Raw genomic sequence first — 18,200 nt, 5'->3', positions numbered from 1 at the left:
ATAGAGACCTTGTGAGTTATTTCCCATTAAGAAAATGTGAAGTTGAGTTTTTTCGTTCTGTGTTTTTTAGGGTGACAATGGTCTTCCTGGAAGAAAAGGAGAAAAGGGTGATGAGGGAATCCAGGTAAGGATGGAAGGAAGGGACAACGTAAAAACCAGGCTCTGAAGTACAAGGATGATTAACTGAGTAGGACAGCGACCTCAGATGCACCAGCTAGCTACTGCCACAAAAGTGTTTGTGACAATTACAAAACCTGAATCAAATAAAACATGTGTTTCTTGCTGTCTGAAGGGTTTGGCTGACCCATACGGGGCATGAATCGTCTAGGCTCATGTGTATGTAGATCAGCCAGGGACTTGACTCTGGTGTTCTTGTTTTCCTGGGACCAGAAGCTAACCTAGCCATGGTGACCAAGACCTTGTCATGGCTATGGACGAAGCTCAAGAGGGCAAAGAGAAACATACAAGACCGCCGACGGCCTCTGGAGGCCTAGGCTTGGAGCTGTGGCAGCGACACTTCCATCTCTTCCTGTTGGCTAAATCAAGTCATGTGACACAACCACTTGAAGGGAATCCCCTTGCTATTGGAAGTCACTGCAGATGCACATGGCAGGGGCACAGATACAGGGAGGAGTCGAGAACTGGGGCCATTAATGAGCAGGGGCTATTGAGACAGTACCATGCCAGCAAAAGAAGTGGGGTGTTAACCAGGGCCTGGGGCGCAAGGCAGCACGTCGAGAATCTGTGCATCATTCCCATTGGAACAAATACCCACTGCAACTTCAGTTACCTGCTTTGTCTTCAAAGCATGAGTGGTTGAGTCAGAAGCTCAGTTTCTAGCTGATGCAGCCACTCTGAGAAGATCCCATTACTTTCTGATTCTCCGTTGCCTCATTAGAGAAAGATAATGAGCAGTAACTGGTTGTCAGAACACTTGTAACAACTGATTCAGGTGGCAGCTCTGTCTGGAACATGGAGTCTGTCATTGGGGCAAATAATTAAGTACATGACTCAATTATCTATGTGATGCCTGTAACTATTTTTGTAGCTGTTCTTTCCAGTTAAATAAACTTGATAGAAAAATACTTAATTATTCAAATCAGGGAGAAAATAAATTCTTTGTTTTTATTTTATTAAAACTTCTCATCTTCTTCTGATTTGTGTCAACTTTAGGGAATCCCTGGAAGGAGAGGGACTTCTGGTGACCACGGAGCCAAGGGCCTGCGGGGCGATCCTGTGAGTGCTGGGCTGCCTGGGCTGTGAACCAGAGCAAGGGCCCGGTTCTCATCAGCACTTCTGCTGAGGGGGGCTGCTGCTTTCCGTGTGAGGCACTATGAGAGAAAGCCTGAGCTTAAATACCACAGTTGTAAACTTTACAGAATTTTTTAAAAGCAGGCAGCTGCGTTAGATTTTCTTTGAACACGGATGAAGAAGGTCAGTGAATAGCATAGCTCTTGCACACCATCTGCAAATGCATTTTTTGAAAAAATAAACATTCAGAATTACTCTTGAGCTTGGGTGCCATGAAGGAATTCCAGTCTACTCCATTGTCTTCCAAGTATCTCAAAAAGGGGACAAGAATGGAAGAAACATAGCCTTCTCTTTTTTTATGTGCTTAAAAGGAAACACAGGGCATGAGAGAGAGAGACAGACAGACAGAGACAGAGAGAGAGAGAGAGTGAGAGACAGAGAAATATCTTCTGGTTCACTTCTCTAATGCCCAGAACAACTGGACTGGAACTGGCCAAAGCCAGGAGACCAGAACTCCATGTGGGTCTCCCACATGGGTCACAGGGGCCCAGTTACTGAGCCATAATCCACTGCCTCTGCCTCCCAAGCACCTTAGGAAGAAGCTGGTTCCAGAAGCAGAGCAGCTTCAATTGGAACCAGCAGTCCAGTATGGGAAATGGGCATTCTGAGTGGCAGCTTACCCTGCTACACTGTACTATCCAACCCATAGTCTCTTTTCTTTCTTTTTTTTAAAGATTTATTTATTTATTTGAAAGGCAGAGTTACAACAAGGCAGAGACAGAGAGAGAGGTCTTCCATCTGCTGGTTCACTCCCTAGATGGCCACAACAGCTGGAACTCTGCTGATCCTAAACCAGGAGCCAGGAGCTTCTTCCAGGTCTCCCACATGGGTGCAGGGGCCCAAGCACTTGGGCCATCTTCCACTGCTTTCCCAGGCCATAGCAGAGAGCTAGATCAGAAATGGAGCAGCTACACTTGAACTGACACCCGTATGGGAAGCCGGCACTGCAGGCAGTGGCTTTACCTGCTATGCCACAGTGCCAGCCCCTTCTCCTTTCTTTAAGAGGCATTTGCTATTAAGAATATTAGCCTCATCTCCCTGGATCTGAGCAATCAGGTATGGTTATCTTCAACAAAACTTGTGACACAAAGCTCCTCCTCTCTCAGTTGAGTAGGCTTGACCCACAACAGAAACAACACAGTATAGTAAGTATAGGAAGAAGGCCACCTCCAGGGGAACATCAGTTCTGTAGGATCTGCATCTCCATGCCCACACGTAAACCCCCCAACCTTTAATGAATTGGAACTTGTGTTTGTTTCTCAATGTTTGTTGAACTCTAACATACACCAGAAAAGTGAACAACTATGCATTCACAACTTGATGAGTGTGGATATACCTGTGTCACGACCGCTTGAGCAAAAATAACAGGACCTTGGGGCCAGCACGGTGGTGTAGCAGGTAAAGCCACCGCCTGCAGTGCTGGCATCCCACATAGGCGTCAGTTCAAGTCCCAGCTGCTCCACTTCTGATCTAGCTCTCTGCTTCAGCCTGGGAAAGCAGTGGAAGATGGACCAAGTCCTTGGGCCCCTGCACCCATATGGGAGAGCCAGAGGAGGCTTCTGGCTCTTGGCTTCAGATCTGCTTAGCTCTGGCCATTGCGGCCACTTGGGAAGTGAACCAGCAGATGGAAGACCTCTCTCTCTCTCTCTCTCTCTCTCTCTTTCTCTCTGCCTCTCTCTCTCTCTTTCTTACTCTATAACTTTTCCTTTCAAATAAATCAGCCTTCCCAAGGTTATCACTCTTACGGCACCATATATTATAAACCAATAATAGGTGAACTATAGTAGAATCACATAGTGTGTATTCTTCTGCTTCAGAATTGTCTTACTGAACACTTGTGAGATTTCATCCATGTGTATAACAGCAGTTGGCTCAACTTCACTGCTGTGCAGTAGTCCATTGTGTGAATCCACTATGCTTCAGTCTTCCATTATAGTAACAAATGCTTGAGTTGTTTCCATTTCATGCTACTATAACTAATGCCATCATTTTTTTGATGTACTCTTGTACACATTTCTGTTGAGCCTATACTTTAGGAATAGAATTTCTGGAGCTCAATGTGTATGCCCATACTTGACTTGAGTCTTTACAGTCGAAGAGTTGTAGCAACAATTGTTTGTACTGATTTACCTTTCTCCCAGCAATGTATGAGAGCAGGGTACTATAGATCCATCAGAGTGGCCAAAGGTTACAAGAACAAGTGCTAACAAGAATATTTCCCAGAAACCTTATTAAGGTATACACACTTCACGCATTTCATAAATACAAATTTAGGAAAAAGATTCTTCCCACCCTACCTGCCCTCCCACCCACATTTACACCCTTCCTCCTCCTCCCTCTCCTATTCCCATTCTAATTTTTTTACTAAGATATATTTTCAATTAACTTTATACACATAACATTAACTCGATACTAAGTAAAGAGTTCAATGAATAGTATATTAAAAAAAAAAAAAACTCCTCAACAGTCGAAACAAGGACTGTTCAATGTCATCACATCTCAAAGTGTCAATTTTACTTCTATAGATTCTTTCAGGACTTTTTCTTTAATATATCCTCTGTCTATATACAGTGGGTTGATCAGAGAAAGAATTTGGTGCAATGTACTCATTAATGTAAGGTATGCACTGAAGATAAATTTATTTAAAAAGCAGAGGCATTGGCACTTGAAGATAACATTGCTTGCTAAGGGACGTCTTCTGATAAGGATCTGGTGAACTGAGAGCTTTCAAACAGCTTCAGTGTCTAATTTAGATCCAGGGAACTATCCAAAAATAAGACTAATTAAGAAACACCAGTTCAAGTGCAAAGACATGTCAGTTATCTCTGTATAATGGCCAAAAATTCACTTGACAAGTTGATGCACAGTTTCCATTGACTTTCATCAGAATCTCTCCTTAATTGTCTATCAACTGTATAATTATATACCATTTTCAAAGAAGTTGAAGAATGTGAAAGAATTTTTATTTTAAAAGAAATGTTCTGGAGCCAGTATTGTGATGTAGCAGGTTAAGCCACCACTTGCAGCACTGGCATCCCATGTGGTTGCTGGTTCGAGTCCCAAATGCTGCACTTCCAATTCAGTTCCCTGCTAATGGCCCCAGTGCTTAGGCTCCTATACCCGTGTGGGAAGCCCAGAAGAAGCTCCTGGCTTCTGCCTTTAGCCTGGCCCAGCCCTGGCTGTTGCAGCCATTTGCGATGGAAAATCAATCTCTCTCTCTCTCTCTCTGTCTCTCTCATATCTCCCTCCCTCTCTCTCTCCCTGTCAAATAAATAAAATAGATCTTCAAAAAGAAATGTTCTATGACTTAAAAATGGCTGAAAATTCAACCTATGAGAATTTCTCTTTCTTTTCCTCTTTCACCATCTAACTTTATGTTTTTAGTTATTAAAAACAATTTTAATTTATTTTCACTTCATTTGAAAGACAGAAATAGAGATATAGGGACTGACAGAGATCTGACTACCACCAAATACCTGCAACAGTGAGGGCTGGGTCAGGCCAAAGCCACGAGCCCAGAACGCAGTCCTGATCTCCCATGTAGGTGGCAGGGACTCAAGTACTGGTGCTGTTACCGGATGCCTCCCCCAGTGTTAGCAGGAAGCTGGGTTGGAAGAGGAGGCAGTACTCCAGCCCAGGCACTCCAATATGGATAACGAGCAGTCTTAGCCACTAAGCAAATTGCATAAAATTCTGGGCTTACATTCCCTTTTCCCCACTTGTCCCTTTTCACCAAAATACAGTTTTCTAATGTTATAATTTTAGTATATGCTACTTGGTTTTTAGAGACAGATACTTAAATATAAGGAAGAAAAAATAAAGAAAATTCTTAATTTTTATGTATATTTTAGTAATATCAGTTATATCAAATAAATTCCAAGTCCATCTCTTTCAGCCCTTTATAATCTCTATGATTGGGGAAAAAACTGCTTATTCAAAGAGTTTATTATGTATCTGGATCAATGATGTATCTCTGTTGGTGATTGCAAATTGCTTATTGATTGATGGAGGCAATCTGGGCTGCTGAGAGTTGACAGCCCAGCAGCTGGCGCTCCATGGAATTGGATAATTATTGTCCCTTCTCAGTGTAGGGAAGCATTGACTGAATCAACCAGCTCAGGCAACTGTCTCAGCATACAGGGCTGTATGCATTGTCCCTACTACTCAAAAAAGAAAGCTTTTGGTTTGGGCCACTAAGGATAATGTGCCAGCTGTGTGCCCATTTTGACTGAGTTTCTGTTGGAACATTTCCTTGACTACTAGAGAAAACTCATGATTCCAGAATTTCCTGAAATCTTACAAAAAAAAAAAAAAAAAGAGGGTGAGTTTGTGGGACATCAAAGCAAAGTAAGAGTGGGTACCAGGGGCAGTCCTCAGCATCTCTCAGCGTTTGCCCATTCCTACGGTGGGGCAGTGCCAACCATTTGCCTTCTCCCAAGGGCAGGGGACAGTGAGATCACCAACCCTGAAGTGTGAACAAAGTTAATATAAAAGTGGCAATAGCAATAAGAGGTCCCTCCAGACCTAGGACGAACACTGCCGTCCATCTGAGCCGCATCACCCTGGCTTCCTTTGGCTCCTCCAGACCTAGGACGAACACTGCCGTCCATCTGAGCCGCATCACCCTGGCTTCCTTTGGCTCTGCCTTCCACGCTGCGTGCCTGCTTTCTCCCAGCATGCTCACCTGAGATCTCTGTGATCCCTCTGCTAACACCAAGCACAGGAAGAAAAGAAAACTTCTAAATCGTGTGACATTTGGATCTGTTTTCAAGTGTCTTGTGAACTTTTTGAGGGACAATTAAATGTATTACGCGTCAGTTATATTTTTAAGGAGAAATGTTCAAAACCTATTAACTTTCTTCTTTCATTTTCTGCTTCTCAGGGAAATCCTGGAACTGACAACAGCGTAGAAGGACCCAAGGGCTTGAAAGGAGAACGTGGAAGACAAGTAATTAAGTGGGCATTTGCCAGGAAGCTTGTAAAATGACGTTGTGGGTGCTGTAAGCTCAAGTTCTTGGTGGTTGAGTATAAGACGTCTGATACATAACTTACAATCAACGTGGATAGAATTGGTATAGAAAACTATTGTTAGGAGCACAGTGATCTTTTACTCCTCCTTGTCTACGAGATTGGAAAAACATTCTCTTCTTCTGTCTCTAAATTTACGATGACTGACTTTTCCACACACTTGAGGTCTTCCTTCCTGAAGAGAAACATCAGAACCCTAACTTAAAAAAGAGGGCAGCTGGGCCAGTGCTGTGGCGTAGTGGGCTAAGCTTACGCCTATGGCCCGACATCCAGTACAGGCACCAGTTCGTGTCCTGGCTGCCCTTGTTCTGATGCAGCTCTCTGCTGTGGCCTGGGAATGTAGTGGAAAATTCCTGAAGTGCTTGGGCTCCTGTACCCACATTGGAGACCTGGAAGAAACTCCTGGCTTCAAATCGGTCCAGCTCCAGCCATTGTGGCCATTTGGGGAGTGAACCAGCGGATGGAAGACCTTTCTCTCTGTCTCTTCCTCTCTCTGAAATTCTACCTCTCAAATAAATGGATAAAATTTTAAAAAATAAATAAGATAGAGCAGCTGATGACAGAACCATGGTATCAAGAGCTCCTGGCCTTTCTAGTATAGCCAGAGGACACATACGCTAACAAGATATCATATGATCAGTAGGATATGACAAAAACAAGAACTGGTAGATTTCAATGACTCACAACCTCAAGGCAAGTCTCCTGAGACCAATCCTATGAAACCCCACAAGATGCAGTCTGTTTTTCAGGATTTTACAACATGGTTATCTAGAACCTATATGGTCTGTTTTTCAGGATTTTAAAACATGGTTATCTAGAACCTATATGGTTCTATCTGGATCTTCCTGTTGAGAAACTTCCCTTGATGGTCCCTCCTGGGGCAGAAGTCTGATGGGGTGGAAAGAGTTTTCTCTGAGGACAGACTGACCTCGTGGTCTGTCCCGCCCCAGATTTGTAGCCTGGGATCGCTTCCTAAAAATCTCACTTTTCTCACCTGAGGAACTGGGTGAATAGCCTACTTCTGGAAGTTGATGGCTATGGTGGGAATTAAGGGCCACATCAGAACCGTCTGCAGTTACTGGGCACTGTTAGTAAGTGCTAATGTCGGTCTCCTAGGAGATTCATGTTATTTTCAGTACTTTTGTGCCCTGGGAAGACTTGTTAGATTTATGAGGTTTCAATCACACTAGGGTATTCATCTACACAGGTTAGCCAAACAGAATAGGAAATCCAAAGGTAGAAATCCAAACATGTAGTAGCAACCATACCTGACAGGTGGGAATCTTCCATTAAATCCACTGTGGTGACAGTGGGGATAGTTTGATTTAAATGCTCTGTGGCTGGTGCCCCAAACGCAAGTTTCACAGCGGTGATGGTGAGGGAAAGACAAGTTAGCAGGTTGTCTGGTCTTTCTTCTTGGCTCCCGTGGACATGAGACTTATGACCCGTGGACGTTCACGCCACGTTCCAAGGGAAGGTAGCCAACATTCGTGTGGACCTGGTCCCTGAACCACAAGCTGATGCTAAGGAGCACTTGCCAGTGCTGTGTGGTCACCGCCATCCGTCTGTCTGTTCCTTTGTCAGGGCAGGAGAGGCTGGCCGGGCGCCCCTGGGACTCCAGGCTCCAGGAGAAAGACGGTAAGAGCCCTTTAGACCAGGGTCCCCTCTGCTCTGGTAGTTTATGCCGTGATGAAAATGGCTGGCTGACAGGCATCGGTGGGATGGCTGCACAGGGGTCAACTGCCTCAGGAAAACCCACTTAGCACTTATCCCAGAGTAAAACAGGCCAGGGACTCAGGAAGACCCCTGCCGTGGAGGTAGGAAAGTTGTGGGAGAAATTACCCACCAAGGGAGACAGCTGGGCAAAGAGACCACAGATGGCCAGGCAGGGGAAGGAGTGTGGGTCTGGGTTCCTGGCTAGGCTGTCTGAGATCACCAGCGATGTCGTATGAAGTCTGCACTCAGCTCCTATGCCAGGTTCCATGGCTTTTAAGAAAAGTCAGGGCAAAAAAGAAAGAAAAGACATTCCTGGTTTGGGCATATTCTTTTTTTTTTTTTGGTTGATTTTTTATTTTGTTATGTGATTTACTTTGTTATTTTTGAAATGAGCATTTTAAAATGTTCTATGCTTGGCTGCTTAGAAAAGCACAGAGATTATAAATAAACTCTTTATCCAATAAACAAAGATGCCTCTAATGAAATCTGCTTAAATGCCTGCCTCAGGGTCCTAAATTAGGCCCGTCTTATGTCATTTTACAACATTTTCTTTCCATTATGTATTTAGTTGTCCAGGCTTCTTCGACTTCCTCCACCTCTCCCCAAAAATATGAAATGTCTTAAAATTGCTGGAAAAGTGATTTACTAATGCTGGGTTAACACAAATAAAGAAATGCATTTGCTATTCATTTCACTTTCTCAAAGGGTGTAGCCAGCTTACATACCCCTGGAAAGTATTTATGATTTAAAAAAATATTATCCAGGAAATCTTGGCATATGAGGATGTGCTTTTAGTATTTTATAGCCTCTAACGGCTAATGCAATATCACCACATATCATTATTTATACCACACAAGTCCTCAGCAATGCAACCCCAAGTGTGAGTTACAGATTGAGCCAAGTCATTCAGGAGGAGAAGCAGGAGTTCCGGCTGAGAATAGCAAAGTAGAAGAGTTTTTTTTTTTTTTTTACACTTCTTGGTGCAATTCACCAAAAACAACAGACATTAAAATAGAGAAACAAATGATAACCACAAGTGATGACAACTACTAGCCAACTGTGTTTAAGTCTGGACCTTGATGAGGAAGGACTTAGAGCGGTGACACACACCAGCTCAGACCTCAGTCCCCAGACCTTGGGTCAGGATCAGATTTCTCTGCAGCTACTGCCCTTGTCCTGAAGGAGCTGTGAACACAGTTCGGCAGAGGGGCAGGAAGAATGGGAAGCTGAAAAGTGTTCCCTTGTATTGTCTGCAACCAGCTACCAAGGCCACGCTGCCTACAGAAGCAATGAGGTGGGAGGAACAAACTGTGAGCCACTCACTGCGAATTCCATGGCTCTCTTCAGTGCCAACAGGTTAGCCAGGTGTGGCCCTAGGGTAAAAGGCAATTCGTTTACTAAGAAAATGAGACAACGCATGAATGAGAAAGCTGATGGCCCAGCTCCAGCTGTTGAGTCCATCCAAGTATACCAGTGGATGGAAGATTTCTCCCTCTGTCTCTGTAACTCTGACTTTTGAATTTAAAAAATACATCTTTTTTAAAAAAAACAGATATATTGATGATCTTTATTAATGAGATGATTAGTACTCAGGATCTAAGCCTAGAAGCTGCAATACATGGTGAAGGAAACCTTACAAGCAAGGGGCAGATAAACCCTCATTAGAAGAGGAGTTGTTCAAGAGTAAAGTAGAATCCTGGCAAGTAGTTTTTCAAACTTTCAAAAATTCAGACATTATTGCTGTTTTAAAAAGTTCAGAGGATGCATCTTACGTGATAAAGTGATCATATTAAGTGTGTAACTGACCATATAGATAGGATTAAGTATCAAAGGGATCACATAAATAAGACCAAGTGTCTAGCTATAACAATAGGTAGAATTAAAAAGGAGAGAAAGTTCCAACATGGGAAGCAGGCCACACAGCAGACTCATAGAATGACAAACACCCCAAACAACACTCTGACCTCAGAATCAGCCCTCAAGGCATTCGGATCTGGCTGAAAAGCCCATAAGAGCATTTCAGGCATGGAAAGCCATGACAAAGTGGTAAAATATGTTCTGCATGAAGGATCTCTGTGAATGAGACCCCAGTGGAAAGAAGGGGCCATCAAAGAAAGATGTGGTTTTCTCTGAAGGGAGGAGAGAACTTCCACTTTGCATATGGCCCTATCTAAATACTGACGGAGTTTATGGACTCAAAAGGCTTCCATAGACTTGGCAGCTTATGTCAAGAGTCTCAGGTGGTCACCACGTAAAAATAAGAGCGTTAATTGTTAAATCAACAACAGGAGTCACTGTGCACTTACTCCCCATGTGTTGGACCTCTGTCCTTAATGACTTGTACTATGAGAATTAATGGTAAAACTTGTCTTCAAACAGTACTTTATACTTTGTGTGTATATGTGTGTTTGCAAGCTGTTGAAATCTTTACTTATTATAGAGTTGGTCTTCTGGATATAAAGTCAATTAAAAATGAACCTTAATGAAGAATGAGATGGGAGAGGGAGTAAGAGATGGGATGGGAGTGGAGGTGGGAGGGCGGGAATGGGAGGAAGAACCACTATATTCCTAAAAGCTGTACATATGAAATTTGTACTCATTAAATAAAAACCTTCTTAAAAAAGTTCAGAGGATGAACAAGACAATAGAAAATGAAGACAGGAAGCTGGAAATGCTTGGGGTGAGATAGGAGAGAAAAATGGTTGTAAGATTAATAGAAATGTTGCTCGCTGACAATCCTAATCCTCTGTCTTATGTTTCTTCTATTAAATTCAAGGAAAATTAAATGTAGCATTTTAATTTTAAAAAGCAGGAATAGTATTCCTTTTAGTCACGTTTCTACTGTTCAGAATTCTGTTTGTAAAAATGCATTAAAGGATGCATGCTCAGGAATCGTGATTACCCAGGGTCAGTGATGGTGAATTCTAGATGGAGGATCTTAGGTGAGTTCTATTATGTCTCTTCTCTGCATTCAAATAGTTAAAAATCGGAATATATAGTTTTTGTAGTAACAGCAAAGTCATTCTTGTAGGAAGAGGAAAAATCTGCACTCTTAACTGCGGAACTTCAAGTGTATTTAGACCGGGAGTACTGAGGACTCAGGGTAATAAGATATCTATCTACTGAACTGAAAGTGATCGGAGGATGTGTCATGTGAGGAAATAAACCACATGGGCCAAGTCTGAGCTTGATTCATTCACCAACTATTTATTAAACGCCTACGATAGATCAGCAATGCCACTGACTACAAGAGCAAGGAAAGCAATAAGAGATGACCTCCCTCAAAGAGCTCAGAAACATAGAGCACAATTTCTCAACTTCAATACTGTTAATACTTGGGTTGCACAGTTCTCTATTGTGGGAGCTGTTTTGCATCGTAGGATGTTAATTTTGTCCCTGGCCACTACCCACTAAGTGACACTTGTGACAGTGACAGATGTCTCCAGATATTGCTAAATGTTCTCTGGGGAAAGGCAGCAAAGGGAGTGTGGAAAACAGCTGTTGTAGAGGGAGACAGACTGGTTCTCAGGGCTGTGCTGGGAGACTGCAGGAGGCAGTAGGGTGAGGGGCAAAGAGAAAGGGTTAGGGTCAGCAAGCAGCAGTGCTGGGGGCAGATGGGGAAGACTTCCGGATTGGCTGTTTGTGAACCAGACTTTGCTGAGAACTAGAAGAGAAGCACTGCCAAGGACAGTGAGAAGCCACAACAGCCTCCACCAAAGCCTGCTTTCATTCCCATTCATTCCAGGGGCTGCTATTCTGCTTTGCCCTTCTTGTCTCTCTTGGCACTGCCTTAAAGGCACCCCAAAGTGCTCTAGGACAGTGGTGCATCGTTGCAAATGAGTTTGCCATGATGACCCAGTATCAATGTGAGGTTTTATCATTCAGGACAGCCTACTTTTCCCCTGGGGACTCTGTGTCCCAAACCAGTTCTCACCTGTTCAGGAAACTGAGCCCTGGTAAACACCCAGAAAGCCAGGCTGTTAGGGGACCATGGGGCTGGGTACCCTGTTCTGGGTCCTCTCGGTCATGGTTCCTTTTGGGGAGATTGTCTTTCCTTCCTATCTGTGTTTCTTTTAAAGACAAGGCAGACTGTCTCCCTGTGTTGCCAGACAGTGGCAAATGCTGGGGCAAACCGTAATCTTAATTAGGCAGCGTAATCTTAATTAGAGGGATCTAATCTCTCTCACATAAAGTATTTGAAAATATTAGACGACATCATCTGCCCAGTTTCCTCCTTTTCTTTCCGTCTCTCACGTCCACCCAGGGTGTCTCTCCCGCGACCTTCATCTGGGGCTTAAATCCCAAGCAGCCACTCCCAGAGGTGTTAGACGATGACTCCTGCAGATGCTTCCGTTACGTGTGTGGGTGCTGGATTCCAGTCTCACCCCTGCAGGAGACTTAGAAACCCCTGGCCCGTAACAGGAGTCCAGTTTTGCTCACCTCCACCCAGCCCCACACCTCCAAGGGAGCGCGAACTCTCCAAGTGTGTGCTGTGATAATTCATTTTAATCAAGCCGTAAGGACACAAGGGGATGCGTGTTTAGTGATGTTTAAGACACAGCGCCCGTGACCCAGGGAGACTTGTGAGTAGGAAGGTCTACACCACGTCCCTCACAGCATAGCAGACTGGACGTGCTCTGTTTTGCCTCCCTGCACCATTCCTTTCAGTTTCTTGTACTCAGCAAATGCATCCACGTAAGCCCAGGTCTGACCATGTACACTTCCTGCTCCAGGGCCGCCGTGGCTTCTATTCAATGTAGCAGGAGCCTTCAACCCAACGCTGTTAGCCTCGTAATTCTGCTACTTCCTACTCTTCTCACACTTATGACCCAAATGGCCCATTGCCATTACCAGATACGCTTGTTTTCCTGACTCACCTGGACTACGCCCTCTGCTGGAAAGACTACTTACCAGCCTCAACCTAAGCCCATCACAAAAATCCCTTCTTCCGGGAAGACTCTCCCAATTTGACCAATTGGATGTGATTGCTTTCTGTGAAATCCACATCCTTATCATTTCCATTCTTAGGACACTTGCCATACTCTGCCTTGTATATGTTTGTGGTGCTTATCTCCTCCCCTGAAACACGTCGACTGAGAGTCGCCCAACATCAAAAAGACTGTGTGTGTGTGTGTGTGTGTGTGGTTTCTGTCTGTCATCCTTATGCTCCCATGGTTCCCGGCCAGTGTGCTTTGTGCATGGGAGATATTTTTCTGAATGAAACTGAAGTAAATTGACTCAGAACAGACAAACTCTGTGTTAAAGGAGTGGAAACAACTACTTTTCCTCTCTGATAGAAAGGATTTAGACTTCCATGAGAAGATGAGTAGTCAGTATTTTAAAGAAATATGCCGCTCACCACCACCTACCGGCACACAGTCTTTTATTTGATACCAACCAATTTTGACTGAAATACAATTAGCAGAATTTAAAGTCTGCAATACTGGCCTTTTAGAACATCTCAAATTTCTGTCAAGACGTGGTTTATCTGATGTTCACTACATTTTGCAAATCCTGAATGTCCGACTTTGTATAACCTTACTGAGTGTTCCTAAGTCAAACAACAAAATGTCACTGTCTCTTGATATCCTGATCTACGAAATAGTGATCTAGAATATACCCAGAACCCTACCCTTACATATGGGGTAGGAAGAAAAATCCACTTGATTGTTACAGTATCATTATTTTGATTAGATATTTTATTAACTGAATTGAGTAAAATTTGAACGCCAGCATTTTTCAAAATAACAGTTTGACCATCATTAATTTCTGGCCTGAATCTATTATAAAACTCATGGAGTCAATTTTTTTTTCTGTTTTTCCTCTGGCCTCCTGCCTCTTGGCACTCTGTTCCCAGTTCCTGGCTTACTTGGTAGTGCTTGGGGAAAATAAAAAGAAATAAAAATCCAATCAGTCAATTTTGCAGCTTGTGAATAGCTCTAGTAAAAGTTGAGTGGAGGACAAATTATTGACCACAATCTGTTTTCCTAAGTGTCTTTAGACTTCTATTGTTTATGATTTCAATTGCTATGGTCCTAGGATACAAATTCAGAGTTAGCAATGTTTTGCTTTCATGGTACAGTGGATAGTTGAATGTTTCAAGCACTTTGTGGGAACTTTTATTTATGTCAGTGCTTTGCTAGCTTAAATATAAAAAGTATTTTTTTCTGAATTAAAGATATATCCACCCTTTCTTCCTATTTTAGGCAACTCGTGGCAGAAGGGGTCAGACAGGTCCACAGGTAAGATGATATTTTTTCTTAACTCTAAGTGATAAATATTTCTCATCCAGTCAAGAACTGGAATAATAATGGCTCTATAAAATCTCTTCCAAGGCTAAAATTCTTTCTGATGATAGAATAAAATTTCAGAAAGCATTCAGGCTACAATTTCAAAAAATCAGATCTTAAAATACATATTTGGGAAATTTCAATTTCAAAAACATAAAAATTCATAACCAGACACAGAATTTGGCCTAATTATTGTTAAATTTAATTTTGTTTGCATTTCCGGAACAAACTCTAATAACTCAGTAGGTGACTTTTATTTTAGATTTTTGTTCAATTAGCTATGAAACTTGCAATTTGCATAAGATCTCTTATAGACTATAAATATAATAAAACCCTAATAAAAATTGGATATTCTGGATATTTTGTTTAAAAACTATATCCTATTCCCTGTGCATGTGTTGGTGATACATTGTGCATGCTCAATGAACATTCAGTGTTTATGGAAGAGCAGTTAGTTGTGAGTTCAAATTCTACAGAACACACATCCCCAAATTAAAATACAATGAGGATAGAGCCAGCGCCGTGGCTCGGTTGATCCTCTGCCTGCAGCGCCAGCATCCCATATGGGCACCGGGTTCTAGTCCCGGTTGCTTCTCTTCCAGTCCAGCTCTCTGCTATGGCCCGGGAGGGCAGTGGAGGATGGCCCAAGTGCTTGGGCCCTGCACCCGCGTGGGAGACCAGGAGGAAGTACCTGGCTCCTGGCTTCGGATCGGCACAGTGCCGGCCTTAGTGGCCATTTGGGTGGTGAACCAGTGGAAGGAAGACCTTTCTCTCTGTCTCTCTTTCTCACTGTCTAATTCTAGCTGTCAAATAAGTAAAAATAATAATAATAATAATACAATGAGGATAAATATGAAAATACTTCAAAAAGATCATTATATATGGAATTAAAATATTTTTATTTTGGTGAAAAAAAAATTGAAGTTCACACATAATGTTTTTTTTTTTCATGGTATGCACTTTCTGTGAATTTTTAAAAGGCCTCTCTTGCATGAATTTCAAAATTTTTGCATCAAAATAAACTTATCGTTTAATTCTATTTTCTACAAACAAATTTCTAAAATTTATTTGTATTTATTTGAAAGAGAAATCTTCCATCTACTGATTCACTCCCTCAAGTGCTCACAACCCTGGGCCTGGTTGAAGGCACGCCTTCAGAACTCAGTCTCCCCTTTTGGGTGACAGGGACCCAACTATTTGAGCTACCACCTACTGCCTCCCAGCATGCAAAATAGCAGGAAGATGGAGTTGAAAGCAGAGCCAGAATTGTGGCCCAGGAACTCCTTTTGGGCATGTGGGTGTCTTAAGCAGCATCTTAACTCCTGCACCAAATACCTGCTCCAGTTTTCTGCAATTTTTTGAAGCGTTCGTGCAATATATCCACTCTTGGTCACATCATGATGAAACTGCAGAATGTTAAAGTATTTTTTCTAATTTAAAGATCAGAAAAAGATTGTTTTATTCATGAAACGAATGACAAATTACATTGCATCAGAGTTCTATTCAACAGTAATGCATATCAGAAAATAACAGAGTGGCCGGCGCCGTGGCTTAACAGGCTAATCCTCCGCCTTGCGGCACCGGCACACTGGGTTCTAGTCCTGGTTGGGGCGCTGGATTCTATCCCGGTTGCCCCTCTTCCAGGCCAGCTCTCTGCTATGGCCCGGGAAGGCAGTGGAGGATGGCCCAAGTCCTTGGGCCCTGCACCCGCATGGGAGACCAGGAGAAGCACCTGGCTCCTGCCTTCGGATCAGCACGATGCGTCGCCCGCAGTGGCCATTGGAGGGTGAACCAACAGCAAAAAGGAAGACCTTTCTCTCTGTCTCTCTCTCTCTCTCACTATCCACTCTGCCTGTCAAAAAAAAAAAAAAAAAAAAAAAGAAAAAGAAAACAACAGAGCAATATCTTAGCCATGCAGAGGAGAAATACTAGAATATCCTGATTGCCCAAATTAAATCTTCATAAGGCTTCCTTACTTATCCTGTGTTGCTTCTCGGAAAGTATCCAAGAACAATGCAAAGAGAATGTTTAACTTTTTTTTTTTTAAGATTAATCTACTTATCTGAAACATTGAGTTAAGAAAGAGAGGGAGAGACAGCGAACTCTTCCATTTACTAGATCATTCCCCAAATGGCTATGATGGCCAGGCCAAAGCCAGGAGTCTCCCATGTGGGCAGCAGGGGCCCAAGCACCTGGGCTGTCCTCTGCAGCCTGCTCCCTACCCCATGGTACACAAGCAGGGAGCTAGATCAGAAGTGGAGCAGGCAGGAATCGAACTGGTACCCATAAGGGATGTTAGCTAGCTATGCAGGCAGTCGCTCATCCTGCTATGCCACAATGCCAGCTCCCAAGACAGTGCCTAACTTTTGACCTTTGGATATTCCATCTGTTTGAAAGTAAATATAATGTTTAAGAGATAATGTTATGGAGATGTTTAAAGAGAATGTAAAGTAAGTTGTGAGGTCTCTTAGGCCACATACCCAAATTAGATACAGTATAGTACAAATTTTATTGAAAATGAAGGAGTTTGCATATGTATGAGACTGGCAGGAAATACAGTAACATACCAGTGTGGCCTTCTCTACTTAATGAAATTATAGGTTTTGTTTTCTTTGTATTTGCCTTTATTTTGCACATCACATTTTTGTTCAAAGATCTTGTGTTCCCATTGTGATTGAAAAATACATGTTTATAACCTTGCATGCAAAAGGAATAATTCTCAGGGGACAGTGTGGGTTTTTCTCTCCACAGGGAATAACAGGCATCCCAGGCCCAGCTGGACTCGAAGGCTCACAGGGACTCAGGGGCCAACAGGTACGAATCACGGTCAATCAGGGTAAGAAAATGTGAAGTCTTAGAAACCTTCAAAGTCCTTTGTGGAATTACAGATTCCAGGGTAATAAAGCAAGGAAGCTGCACGGTCTTGTCTTGTGCCACACTTGTTCTCCTTTATCTAAGTATTATCCCAGTCCAGAGGTGAAAAGAGGGAGAACCTTCTGGGTAGCATCTCTATACACGGGGCTCTGGGTAGTTACGGTATTCCAGGGAGGCTCTAAGCCAAGAAAATGTTGAGCCTCAAACCTGCAAATTGTGGTCAGTGTAGCAAGTAATAGCCTGCAGTATAGAAAACTTGGCTCCGTTCTAGGAAAGAATTGTTCCAAACAGAGCTGCAGTCTTCCACGGGGTGATCCATAGCATGGCGCTCGGCCTGTCCCTTCTAGCCCACTTCTCCGGGGAGCTGCTTGGAGCATTTTTTCCTTTCCAAAGAACAAGCCATGGCTGGCTGTGTCCACTGGTCACAGGAGGGAGAGGAAGCAAGTGCCAGAGATGGCAAAGCACAGCCTAAACTAACAGTGAGAAGGGAAGGGAAGTCCCAGCAAATGCTGAGAGGAAAGAAAGAAGGTCCAAACACACAAAAATGATTTTTTTCCTCTCCAGACTTAGTTTTGAAAGCCCTCAAAATGACTGTTTGGATTATGCAGAACAATGGCCCCATTACTTCGCGAAGCCTTGATCCACAAATGAAAGTAGCTAAGCTATGTTGGCAGCAGCGCACGAGAGTCAGACACAACACCGTTAGGCATCAGAAGGGAGGTTGTGCCCGCATCCGGGGAGGATTTCAGGGCAGCACACGTCTCTCCCTTGGTCCGCTCCCTCTTCCCAGCTTGGCTGTTTTCTGTCTGTTGCTTGCCAGCTCAGGAAGACTCACTTTTCTTGCTCTCAAGTGAGAAATATTTGCCACTTGGTTTTTGAAGAAACTTTATCTCATGCTTAACAAGTCACCCTAGCATCGCTTCTTCTGTTTTGTAGACTCTTATTTTTTTTTCCTATGACATAATTTTAAAGGAAAAGCCC

General features: G+C 43.1%; 1 protein-coding gene across 1 annotated transcript in view; it reads left to right on the top strand.

Annotated features, from left to right (window-relative positions):
• LOC133752068 (collagen alpha-6(VI) chain-like) overlaps nt 1–18,200 on the top strand; it is a 111,596-nt gene that overhangs the window by 33,981 nt on the left and 59,415 nt on the right. Inside the window, exons 16-21 of the mRNA XM_062182342.1 lie at nt 71–124; nt 1,174–1,236; nt 6,194–6,259; nt 7,924–7,977; nt 14,262–14,297; nt 17,097–17,159. Of these exons, the coding sequence (XP_062038326.1) occupies nt 71–124; nt 1,174–1,236; nt 6,194–6,259; nt 7,924–7,977; nt 14,262–14,297; nt 17,097–17,159 (336 nt within the window). The remainder of the gene's footprint in view (nt 1–70; nt 125–1,173; nt 1,237–6,193; nt 6,260–7,923; nt 7,978–14,261; nt 14,298–17,096; nt 17,160–18,200) is intronic.

Source organism: Lepus europaeus, chromosome 2, assembly GCF_033115175.1.
Source record: "Lepus europaeus isolate LE1 chromosome 2, mLepTim1.pri, whole genome shotgun sequence".
Lineage (NCBI taxonomy): Eukaryota > Metazoa > Chordata > Mammalia > Lagomorpha > Leporidae > Lepus > Lepus europaeus.
Note: the sequence above shows the minus strand (reverse complement) of the source record. Positions and strands in the feature narration are given on the sequence as shown.